The sequence below is a fragment of the Trichechus manatus genome, unplaced genomic scaffold, assembly GCF_000243295.1.
Source record: "Trichechus manatus latirostris isolate Lorelei unplaced genomic scaffold, TriManLat1.0 scaffold00172, whole genome shotgun sequence".
Lineage (NCBI taxonomy): Eukaryota > Metazoa > Chordata > Mammalia > Sirenia > Trichechidae > Trichechus > Trichechus manatus.
Genome location: NW_004444108.1, coordinates 3,018,638 through 3,030,794, shown reverse-complemented (window position 1 = coordinate 3,030,794; position 12,157 = coordinate 3,018,638). Strand labels below are relative to the sequence as shown.

General features: G+C 34.7%; 1 protein-coding gene across 1 annotated transcript in view; it reads left to right on the top strand.

The window, feature by feature from the left end:
• Positions 1-12,157, top strand: part of COL21A1 (collagen type XXI alpha 1 chain) — a 230,741-nt gene that overhangs the window by 158,611 nt on the left and 59,973 nt on the right. The window contains exons 13-16 of the mRNA XM_004386825.2: positions 6,689-6,742; positions 7,209-7,260; positions 8,014-8,069; positions 8,178-8,231. Coding sequence (XP_004386882.2) covers positions 6,689-6,742; positions 7,209-7,260; positions 8,014-8,069; positions 8,178-8,231 — 216 coding nt within the window. The remainder of the gene's footprint in view (positions 1-6,688; positions 6,743-7,208; positions 7,261-8,013; positions 8,070-8,177; positions 8,232-12,157) is intronic.

Here is a 12,157-nt window from a genome sequence, read left to right as displayed (position 1 = left end):
CTCTAGGAATTTAGAGGAAGCTTGAAAATTGGAGAAGGCTTCATAAAAGAGGTGTCCCTGAGTGGTGCACACAGTTAACACAGCTTGGTTATGTTAGCCATTGAAAACCCTGTGGAGCACAGTTCTACTCTGACATACATGAGGTCTTCATGAGTTAGAATTGATGGCAACTGTTTTTTCATGAAAGAAGACTTGAGCAGCAAAAACTTCGAATATAGATGTAAACTGTAAACAGAAGGGGTTGGTCTTATCCAGTTAAGAAATATCTAACTCAGAGATGCCTTGGTTCTTCTTTTCTTCTTCTTTCTTTTTTTGGTATTAACAAAAAGGCTGTAATGAACATTTTTTAATATATTTTTCAATAAAATTTTCTGAGTCTATCCATAAGGAAAATTCCCAGTAGTGGAACTGATTCTTGTATCTAAGTGTTAAATTCATACTAAATCTTACATGGAAATTGCCTATTTACCTTGCAGAAAGTTTATACTCACCTAACAAAATTTGAAAATATCTTTCCTCACACTCTTTAGCACTAGTTTTTATTAAACTTTCTGATTTTCAATAGTATAAGTTAAAAATGTTGTTGGTTTTATTTGCATTTCTTTCTTAGTGAGTGATTTGGGACATTTTATTACTTCCCTGTAATCTGCTTTTGTTCATACCATTTTTTTTCTACTGAGGTATTTATTTTTTTTATTGATCTTTATACACATTTCATAAATTGTTCATAATTGTAAAAATATTTTTCCTGATTTGTATTTTTTTACTTGTTGTTTTGAATTTGAATTTTAGTGATATAGAAGAGTTATATTATTTTGTAGCAAATTTCATGTTTTTCATTTTTTCTTTAGTGTTTGTGTCCTACATTGAAAAATTTCATGTTCTAAGATTTTAAGTATAATTACTTATGATTTTATTTTTATAATTTTATTACTTTATTTTTAAACTTTAAAATTTAGATCTTTGGGTTAACGTTAGATGAATCTCCAACCTTTTTCCCGTTTTTTCTAAATTGATAGCCAGTTGCCAAAGTTATTATGGAATATCACTTTTTTTCTCTATTTATCTGAACAACTACCTTTATAATTAAATTTCCATTTTTATTTTGTTCTGGTGTCTTTCACTTTGCATTCTGTTCCATTGAACTATCTATATTGTCTACACTGCCAAATTATTTTAATTATTGTAACTTAATAATATGATTTAATATTGGCAAGACTGGCTATCCTCCCTCATTGTTCTTTGTAATCAGAATTTTCCTGGATATTCTTGCATGTTTATTTTTCCAGATAAAGCTCAGTAACTTTTCTTCAATTTCTTAGAAATTCCTATTTATATTTTGATTAAGATTATTTGAATTTATGGGCTAATTTTGAAAGCATTGACATCTTTCAGGCACTGAGTCTTCCTATTTAAGATCCAGTGTTTATCTTTCTATTTATTTCAATCTTGAAAACCTGATGGAATAATATTAAAGTTTTTCTTCACATTGGTCCTGAACATTATCTAAGTTTATGCACAGGCATTTTTATTTCTTTTGTTCTATTGTAAAAGGAACTTATTCTTAAATATATTTTTATATTAGTTATTTGTATACAAAAGCTATCTATTTTGAATATTAATTTTTTAAAGCACCAGCTCACTGATTTCTCTTATTAATTTTCTTCCAAGCAGAGATTCATTGTCTGTCTGTCTGTCTGTATATCTCTGTCTCTCTCTCTCACACACACACAGGTGACAGATTGTTTTTAATCTTTGGTGGGAAATGAAGGTAGTCAAGTAGGAGCTGTTACTCTTGAGAAGGACAAGATATAAAAATACTCTTTCTGTTTAGACCTGAAACATGGTTATTCTTTGGTTAGTTAGGTTGATGGCAAAGCCTGTAACATAGCAACCCCAAAATACAGTGGCTTAAATGGGAAAGAAGTTTATTTTTCTATCATGTGATAGGTTGTTCACGAACTTGGTCAGAGATTCATGGTTTTCTGTCTTGTTGCTCTAGTCTCTCTTAGAGTGTTGTTCTCTTCTGCATAGTCAAGACTACATCGCTATCTTACCTGCATCCTAGTCTGATGGAAAGGAGGAATGAGAAGCACAACAATAAATTTCCTTTTAAATGATGTGGAAATTGCACACATTAGTTCTAAACAAGTTTTGTTAGAAAGAACTTAGTCACATGCCCATGCCTAACTGCAAAGGAAACTGGAGAGTATAGACTAATTGGGCAGTTATGTGCCCAGCGAAAACTCTTTCTATGCTAAAAGATGAATAGATTTCTCAGGCATAACTATCAGTCTAGCATACTCTTTATACCAGATAGCCTTATAGAGAAATTAAAAGAACCAAACATAATACCTAAATCAAAAAACCAAACCCATTGCTGTCAAGTCGATTCCAACTTATAGCTACCTCATATGTTACAGAGTACAACTGCTCCATGGGGTTCTTGTCTATAATTATAATGGAAGCAAATTACCGGGTCTTACTTCTGCAGCCCCACTGGTTGGGTTCGAACTGTCAACCTTTAGGTTAGTAGTCAGCACAAACCATGTGTGCCACCTAGGGGCCTGGAACATAATGCAAATAAATCTAACATATAATTTTTGTTCCTTATTTGTCATCAGTTGTCATGAGAGAAGATCAAGGAATTCCTGGACTTTTGTGCTTGGTTTTCTCTGAAAAGTGATCTTATGATTGTCATTCTCTTGCTAATCAAAAAATAAAAGGATATTCTTATCCGTGGAATAGACCAGTGTTAAAATTAAAAACTACTTCTTTAAACAAAAAGACTGATAGTTTACCGGTTTAGATATGTAAGTTCATCTCCAGATTTTTCTGCAGTCAGCCAGAGTGCATCAGGAATGAAACTGGTCCAGAATAATACAGAGCAGTTTATGAGTATTAGGGCCCCACACAGAAGGGTTTTAAATGCCTCCCACTGGCACGTATCCATGCAGACAACTGACAGAAATTACATATCGCATGTGATTTCTCAGTTTGTGTCTTCCTTCTCTTGTGTCTGTCCTGTTGTCTTCTGCCAGTGGACTGTTGTGATACCGCCTCCCTATGGGCCAGCTTACCGTGGATATTACTGCTGAAGCAGCAGTTAAGTCACTACAGCTTCCAAATGATGATGGAGGGTTGAACACACATATTTACTTTTTCTCGTTTTGAATCCCTGTTAAAGCAACAGTCAAGGGAATAACAATAATAGAAAACAACTTACTGTGATATAGAGAATGAAGGAGGAAATAATAGCTCCAAATTCTTGAAAGTTGAAAAGCAGGCCCAAGGAAACTGAATCCAAAAATTTTGATATGACTCGTATGAAAGAACCCCCCCCTCACATCACACACACACACACACACACACACACACACATACACATACATACACATGCACATACATACATACATGCACACACATGAACATGCCTCAAAGGCTCATGAATGGTAATATCAAGTATTTCTGAAAGTGGAGGTGAAGATGGGGCTAAAAATGGAAGCATGGTTGAATGTCTATTTACGGATGGTTAGATCGCACTATCCTTTTCCTCAATTCTGTTTAGCCAGAAGAGTTTACCTCCTTCTTCCTTGGCAGGAATATGAAAGTTTATTCTTTGGAGAAGATAAAACTAGGATCTCTAGACTGGGAGCAAAGGGTTCCCTAAAGAAGGAATAAACAAAGGAGGAGGGAACATAAGAGAAGAAACAAAATCCTTCATGAACTACTCATAGATAACAACAAATTCATGCTGAAACAAATGAGAAGTTTCCAGGGAATATTTATTAAAGCATATTGTCTTAGTTGTCTAGTGCTGCTATAACAGAAATACCACAAGTGGGTGGCTTTAACAAAGAGAAATTTGTTCTCTCACAGTCCAGTAGGTTACAAGTCCAAATTTAGGGTGTCAGCTCCAGGGGAAGGCTTTCTCTGTCGGCTCTGGAGGAAGGTCTGTGTCATCAATCTTCTCTTGGTCTGGAAGCATCTCAGCACAGGAACCTCAGGTCCAAAGGACGTGCTCTGCTCCTGGTACTGCTTTCTTGGTGGTATGAAGTTCGTCTGCGTTTCTGCTCGCTTCTCTCTTTTATATCTCAAAAGAGATTGGCTTAAGACATTATCTAATCTTGTAGACCTCATCAGTATAACTGCCGCTAATCCATCTTATTACATCATAGTAATAGAGTTTACAACACATAAGGAAATCACATCAGATTACAAAATGGCACACAATCATACAATACTGGGACTCATGACCCGGCCAAATTGATACACATATTTTTTGGGGGACATAATTCAATCCATGACACATATAAGGATGTGAAATTTTTGATGTGTCTGAATATATGTATAGAGAAGTAATTTTGACAATCAGAGAGTTTGGAGTTGAATATAGCAATACATTTATAGGAAGTTAAGCAGTTGAACAATAAACAGCAATTTTTAACTGTAGGAAAAACAAAATTCTGGGCAGTAAAACAAGCATCCTGAGTATATTCATGATACAGCTGTGAATCTTAATATCATAAACACTGACTGGATTTAACCAAAGCTGTAATAGAAGGTTGAGGAGATTTGTACGTGTTAGAAGTGGACTTGGGGAGAGAGTGTTGGGTGGTGAGAGAGGTTAATCCTCTTCTTTACCAGTGGGAAGTCAATAGATAATGCTGAAAATGGAAAATGTGGGAATAAAGTAACTATGCTATTTTGTAATATGAACTCATAGAGATACAGAAATTTAGAGGAAAAAAGTTGCCTTTGGAGAGTTCTATAAGCCTTATTTAGCTATATCACTCTTTAAAATATGTGAATGAATAAACTTGACAAAAATTAAGATTTACAAAAAATTACACTAATCATTAATAACCAGTCATATCCTCCTCTCTCCCTACCATACATGCTGAGGTGCAGTTAATTGTTTGTATGCAGTATCTTAATTTGCCTAAATAAAATGAATCTGACTGGAGTCTTGCCATGACGTTATTTGTTGTTATTAGGTGCCGTAGAGTCATTTCTGACTCATAGCGACCCTGTGTACAACAGAACAAAACACTGCCTGGTCCTGTGCCATCCTCAATCATTGCTACGCTTGAGCCTACTGTTGCAGCTACTGTGTCAGTCCATCTCGTTGGGGTTTTTCTCTCTTTCACTAACCCTCTACCAAGCATGATGTCTTTCTTTCAGGGACTGATCCCTCTTGATAATATGTCCAAAGTACATGAGACAATGTCTTGTCATCCTCTCTTCTAGGAGCATTCTGGCTATACTTCTTCCAAGACAGATTTGTTTGTTCTTCTGGCAGTCCATGGTATATTGAATATTCTTTGCCAGTACCATAATTCAAAGGCATCAATTCTTCAGTCTTCCTGCATGCTTTCGCACGCATAGGAGGCGATTGAAAATATCATGACTTGAATCAGGCCCTCCTTAGTACTTAAAGTGACATCTTTGCTTTTAACACTTTAAAGAGGTCTTTTGCAGTGGATTTGCCCAATGCAGCGCGTCGTCTGATTTCTTGACTGCTGCTTCCATGGGCATTGATCGCAGATTCAAGTAAAATGAAATCCTTGACAACTTCAGTATTTTCTCTGTTCATCATGATGTTGCTTATTGGTCTAGTTGTGTGGATTTTTTTTTCAATGTTGAGGTGTAACCCATACAGAAGGCTGTAGTCTTTGATCTTCATCAGTAAGTGCTTCAAGTCCTCTTCACTTTCAGCAAGCAAGGTTGTGTCATCTGTTAATGAATCCAATCCTGATGCCATGTTCTTTATATAGTCCAGCTTCTCGGATTATTTGCTCAGCATATGGATCGAATAAATACAGTGAAAGGGTACAACCCTGACGCACACCTTTCCTGATTCTAAACCATGCATTATCCCTTCTTCTGTTCAAACGACTGCCTCTTGGTCTATGTACAGGTTCTTCGTGAGCACAATTAAGTGTTCTGGAATTCCCATTCTTCGTAATGTTATCCATAATTTGTTATGATCCACACAGTCAAACAGTCAAATGCTGGCATTCAGTGACATCATTGGTTCTCTCTAAACTGTCTTCACAATTAAGACTGTGAAGCTCCGGCAACAGCACTCAACATTTTCCAATGAAGAAGGTACTAAACCTGTATCCACTATATGTTAAGCTGTTATGATTTTTATTTATCCACTTTTGAAGATAACTCAGGGCCTTTCATCTCCATAAACACGTCTGACCAGATACCTGCTATGAACAATGCATAAGATCAGCAATTAAAAAAATATTCTGTAGAATCCTAGAGTGTGTTGAGACTTTCAGTACTAGAAAATCTGTCCTTATCGTACTGGATGGGACCTCAGAGGATGACTGTCTCCAGAGTGTTGTCAGTTAAATCGTTTCAATTAATTTCCGTGTGGCCTCTCTATGAAAGTCTAACTTCTTATCAAAATAGGCAGCTGCTCATTAAGGGCGGGGTCAGGATTCCTGATAAGATTTCTTTAGCTCCAAAATACTTCCCTTCATTGATCACAAATGAAACCCTGATAAATGGGGATTAACCTTTCCTAGAGATAGAGTTTTAATGTATATATGCATCTTACTGTTTGAAGATTCCTTTCCCAATGGATTTCAATAAGGGTGAGGTTGAAGAATATATGATGATATTGTTCATGCTGAATTTTTTTTTTCAAATTAATTTCAGCTTTGTTTTGCAGGGTGACCGTGGACTTCCTGGTTTTTCTGGACTTCATGGAGTGCCAGGATCGAAGGTTGAAGAAATCTGTTTCTTTTAAATTCAGCGATAGCATATTTTATTTCCAATCGAAACTACTTTATTTTAAAAATATGTTATAAATAAATGCTAATATATACATTAAAGATAAGTATATTTAATCAAATAAGTGGGTTAAGATTAGTGTCATTGTTTACATCAAACTTTCAAAAATTTAACATTTCCAGTGATAAGTATGTAATCTTACAGTATTTAACAACTGATGAGTAAGTTATAACACATGCAATTTATCAACTATAACCTCAAAATTGTGGACACTCTTACAACTCTAACTATTCTTATTTTGCTTTATAAAGCCTGGAAAATAGAACAACATTTAATTATTTTATTTCTATTTTACCATATTAAACTCTGTTGTTTATAACCTGTATTGTTTTTTCTCAAATCTATAAGGCAATTAGTCATATTTCTCTGAAATTCAATACTTACATTTTGTCTTTCAGGGTGAAATGGGCCCCAAAGGAGATAAAGGATCACCTGGATTTTATGGCAAAAAGGGAAGTATGGATCATTAAATAAAAGATCCATATTGGAACTTCCTTTTAATATAATGGAGATATAAAACTAAATTTTAGTGCTAGCCCAACATTATAGCCATCATGTTTGTTCAGTCTCCTCAGGGGTTTATTTAGAACAAAGAGAAAAGAGAAAAATACCTGGTGACGGTTATGCATGATCCACCACCTTTCTGTCCATCTGTTTGTAGTATTGGGTGGCTTGTGTGTTGCTGTGATGCTGGAAGCTATGCCACTGATTATTTTCAAATACCAGCATGGTCACCCATGTTGGACAGGTTATGTATGGTATTCTGTAAGAATATATCATGTTTTGATCATTTCTAACTTTCAGAATATTTACAGTGAGCGATTCCTTCAAAATTGGTAGTTGCTTACAAATGTGTCAAATGATAATCTATATTATGGATCTTTCTATTTCCTCACACTGAAGGAAGATTATTTTTTCTGTATATTTAAAATGATCATTGCTTTTTAATTTTGCCCAGATGTGGTTTCTGTGTTAAGATGCTTGTAATAATTCGGCACCTGTCAACATTTTAAATGTCTAACATTGTGTCCGCAGGGCCCAATAAAATAATGCTTTGTAAGAAGCTTCAGAGCAAACACAAGTTATAGTTCCATGAATTGTGTTACTTCATAATGAGGTTAATTTATTAGGTTTCTTATTTAAGTTTGATTTGGAACTCTCAACCATTATTGCAAAGATTGTTTTATTATTCATTTTTAATACAGGGTGCAAAAGGTGAAAAAGGGAATGCTGGTTTTCCTGGCCTTCCTGGACATGCTGTGAGTTTGATACTAAAAAAAGTTCTGGAATATTTTGCTAATCTATTAAAAAAAAAAAAAGAACGATTAGTACAAAAAATATACTAAAACACATTATTTATTTTTCAGGGAGAACCAGGAAGACATGGAAAGGATGGATTAATGGGTAGTCCTGGTTTCAAGGTATATAATAAAAAAATATAAAATGAATTTCTGTACCTTGTGAGTGAACATTTGAAAAAATGTACCAATATTATATATTTTTTTACATATGACTGTGGGATAAAATTAACTAGCTACAGGTTAATAATTTCTTTGTAGTCTATTGTGAACATTTATATATTAGGAATAAGATTGCAGGAAATTAGAAGATTGAGTTTAATTGATAGACTATTCAGATTGATTTGTTTGGTGGATTAAAGGGAAAGGTTTTTTTTTAGCTCTGTTTCCCAAGAGATTAAAGATTCAGGGGGAAAATAACTATACCCTTCAGCCTGATATCTTCTTTATCAGTTGTGTGGTATATGACAGAATTAGAGCAAGAGAGAATTGCAAAGTGCCAGTCATTCACCGTTCCAGAAAAAAACCCAAAGGCATGTGTCCTTTTGATGGTGGGTTAAAAAAAAAGCCCACTGCTGTCAAGTTGATTCTCATAGAGACCCCATAGGACAGAGTAGAACTGCCTCATAGGGTTTCCAAGGCTGAAATCTTTACGGATGCAGACTGCCACATCCTTCCCACAGAGCAGCTGATGGGTTAAACTACTGACCTTTTGGTTAGCAGCCAAATGCTTAACCACTGTGACACCAGGGTTCCTTTGTTAGCACCATCATATTCTACATAAAGAAGCTTTTTATTTGCCGATTATCAAATACGAACGGGCTTTCTATGGTGTGACTTGGTAAATAAAAGGACATAAGGCATCACTTGTAAGTACCGTGTGCCTTTAAAAAATCATCTAAATGAGACCAAAGGATCAACAGTTACTTTAAAACAAAGATGAGAATGTAAGGGGGCAAGGGATTTAGATTAATGGAAATAGATCAACCAGAACGGCAATAATGAGAATGCTCATGCATTGTGAAGAATGTAACCAATGTCACTGAACAATTTGCGTATAAATTGTTGAATGGGAACCCAAACTGCTGTGTAAATCTTCACTGAAAACAATAAAATAGTTCTTAAAAAAGGACATGCGGCACTTATGTGTGTTCAAGTCAGTGCACCTAATGGTAGTCTTAACTACAAGCTGTTTTGGAAACCTAAGAAGAGGATTTTGTGTAATTTATCAACAAAAGAGATCAGTTGGTCAAGCACTGGATTTAGGAATATCATAATGTTTTCTAATGAACAGCATTTTGAAGCCCACACTTGCTCAGCAATTCCGTACAGATTTTTTTGGTTCGTAGTTATTTTCTCTTCCTTTGGAAAATCAGTTCACTTACATGCTTTAAATGTTAAAAAAAGTTCTCTAAATATTCATGATTCCTCAAAAATTACAAATCATACTTCCTAGACAACTGTAAGTGTAAAATATTGAGGCTCATTTTAGAGCTTGACCCCCTCATATAAATTATATTTTACTAGTTTTATATTTTATATTCACTATTAATGGAATAGATATTTACTGATCTCTGCTAGATGCTAGGCATACAGAGAACAAAACCATCATAGTTTTTGTAATCTTGTCTTTCTATAACAGAAAATACAAGTTATTATTCTCGATTGCAAACTAGGTACTAATTTAATTTAAATTTTCTTAGTTTTCTGTTAGCGTAAACTCATATGACCCAAGAAATGAGATTTTTTTGTGGGGGTGGGTAGTGGAGTTTAGAGTAGAACCAAGTTGGATTTTTCAGCTCTCAATGATTTTCTCTAATTAACTGTGTGTCCTTCGGCAAATTCTTTGACCCTCAGCTTTTTCCATTTCAAAAATGAAATAAATGCTCCCTACCTAGAATGGTATTGTAGGGACTGAGTAAGATAAAGTATCCATCACAGGGCCTGACAGAGAATTCGTATTCAGTGCAGAATTAGTTCTTTTGCCGATTTCTTGGTTTAAATATAGCTTTAAGATCCCTTTTCCATCTTAATTTGTGGGTAGCATGTGTGCATGCACACACCCACAAGTGTAAACCTCAATTTACTCTTTTATTAAAAAGTTTAGTTTTATTGTGGTAAAAATATATATAACACAAACATTCAACATTTTTTACTTGTACAATTAAGTGACACAATTATATTGATCACATTGTGCAACCATCACCAGTATCCGTTGCCAAATTTGCCATCACATAAACAGATACTCAATGCTTCCTAAATAATAACTTTCCCTCCCGCTCTTTTATTTTTTTAACAGCTTTGTTGAGCTATAATTCACATACCACACAATTCATCCATTTAAAGTGTACAATTCAATGGTTTCTGGTATATTCACAGAATTATGCAACCATCACCACATTCTTATTTTAGAACATTTCCCTCATCCCCAAAAGAAACCCTGTCTGTACTTATTAGCAGTCACTCTCCATTGCCTCCTAAATTGCCTCCATTCCCAACCTCTAGCCCTAGGCAACCACTAATCTACTTTCTGTGTCTATGAATTTGCCTATTGTGGAAATTTCATATCATGGAGTCATACAATATGTGGACTTTTTGCTGACTTCTTTCACTTATCCAGTAGTTCATATTGTGGCATGTATCAGTACAGCGTTACTTTCTATTGCTGATAATATTTTGTTGAATGGCTGTATCACATTTTATTTATTAATTGGTTGATGACATTTAGGTTGTTTATAATTTTTGGCTATTATACATAGTTCTTCTATGAACATTTGTGTACAAGTTTTTGTATGGATGTATGTTTTCATTTCTCTTGAGTATGTTCCTAGGAGATGAATTGTTGGGTCATATGTTTAATATTCTGAGGTTTGTTCACTCTTGATATTGCTTTCAGGATAGGTTTATGCCACTGTTCATAATTAATCTGGATTTGTATCCCTTTTTCTAACTAGTGTGGATCTCTGAAAAATAATTAGATTTCTCTGTATTGTCTGTTTGTAACTTTTCAATGGAGTAATTTGGGATTCTTTTAAAAAGCCTTTTTCCTTTTAAAAATCTTTGAATAATGAATCATAACTAATTTTTCGCTGACCTTTTTCAAACCTATTTTCTTTTCTTCCAGCAGTTTGTTTTGAAATTTTTCAATCCTACAGAAAATTGAACCACACAAACATGTGAATATTTATTTCTATAATGTATTTTTGTGGAATTATTGGGAAGTAAATGGTTGGCATCATGAATTTCTCTCCTTTAGCTTACTTCTCCTAAGAATTCTTTAAATACCATTATTATACCCAGGATATCTAACTACAATTATTATACCCAAGATATCTAACGTCAATACAATAATATTATCTAATATTAAGACCATATTCAAACTTCTTCAATTCTCTAAAAAATGTTCTAAATAGGTATTTCTTTCTACTTGGCTAGTCAAGATTTGTGCATTGCATTTGGTTGGCATGTCTCTTTACCTTTTTAATTTAACAGAGTCCACTGGTTTGTTTTTTTCCATTATCGTTATAGTTCATATAGTTAAGATAGTCAGCACTGTTAGTTAATATTATTGTATCAATATTAAAGTTCTGGATTTTTATGATTGTTTCTTTATGATTACATTCAGGATAAACATTTTGTCAAGAATACGCTATAGGAGCTGTTATTTGCTTTCTGTTGCATTGCATGAATCAAACCAAACCCACTGCAGACAAGTTGATTCCAACTCATAGTAACCCGATAGGATGGAGTACCACTGCCTCACTGGGTTTCCAAGTCTGGAATCTTTATGGAAGCAGACTGCTACATCTTTCTCCCATGGAGCGGCTGGTGGGTCTGAACCACCGACCTTTTGGTTAGCTGCTGAGCCCTTTAACCACTGTGCCACCAGGGCTTCTTTGCATTGCATTGTTGTTAGTTGTAGTTAGGTGCCGTTGAGTTTGTTCCAACACATAGCGACACTATATACAACACAATGAAACACTGCCCAGTCCTGTGCCATCCTCACAATCATTGTTATGCTTGAGCCCATTGTTGCAGCCACTGTGTCA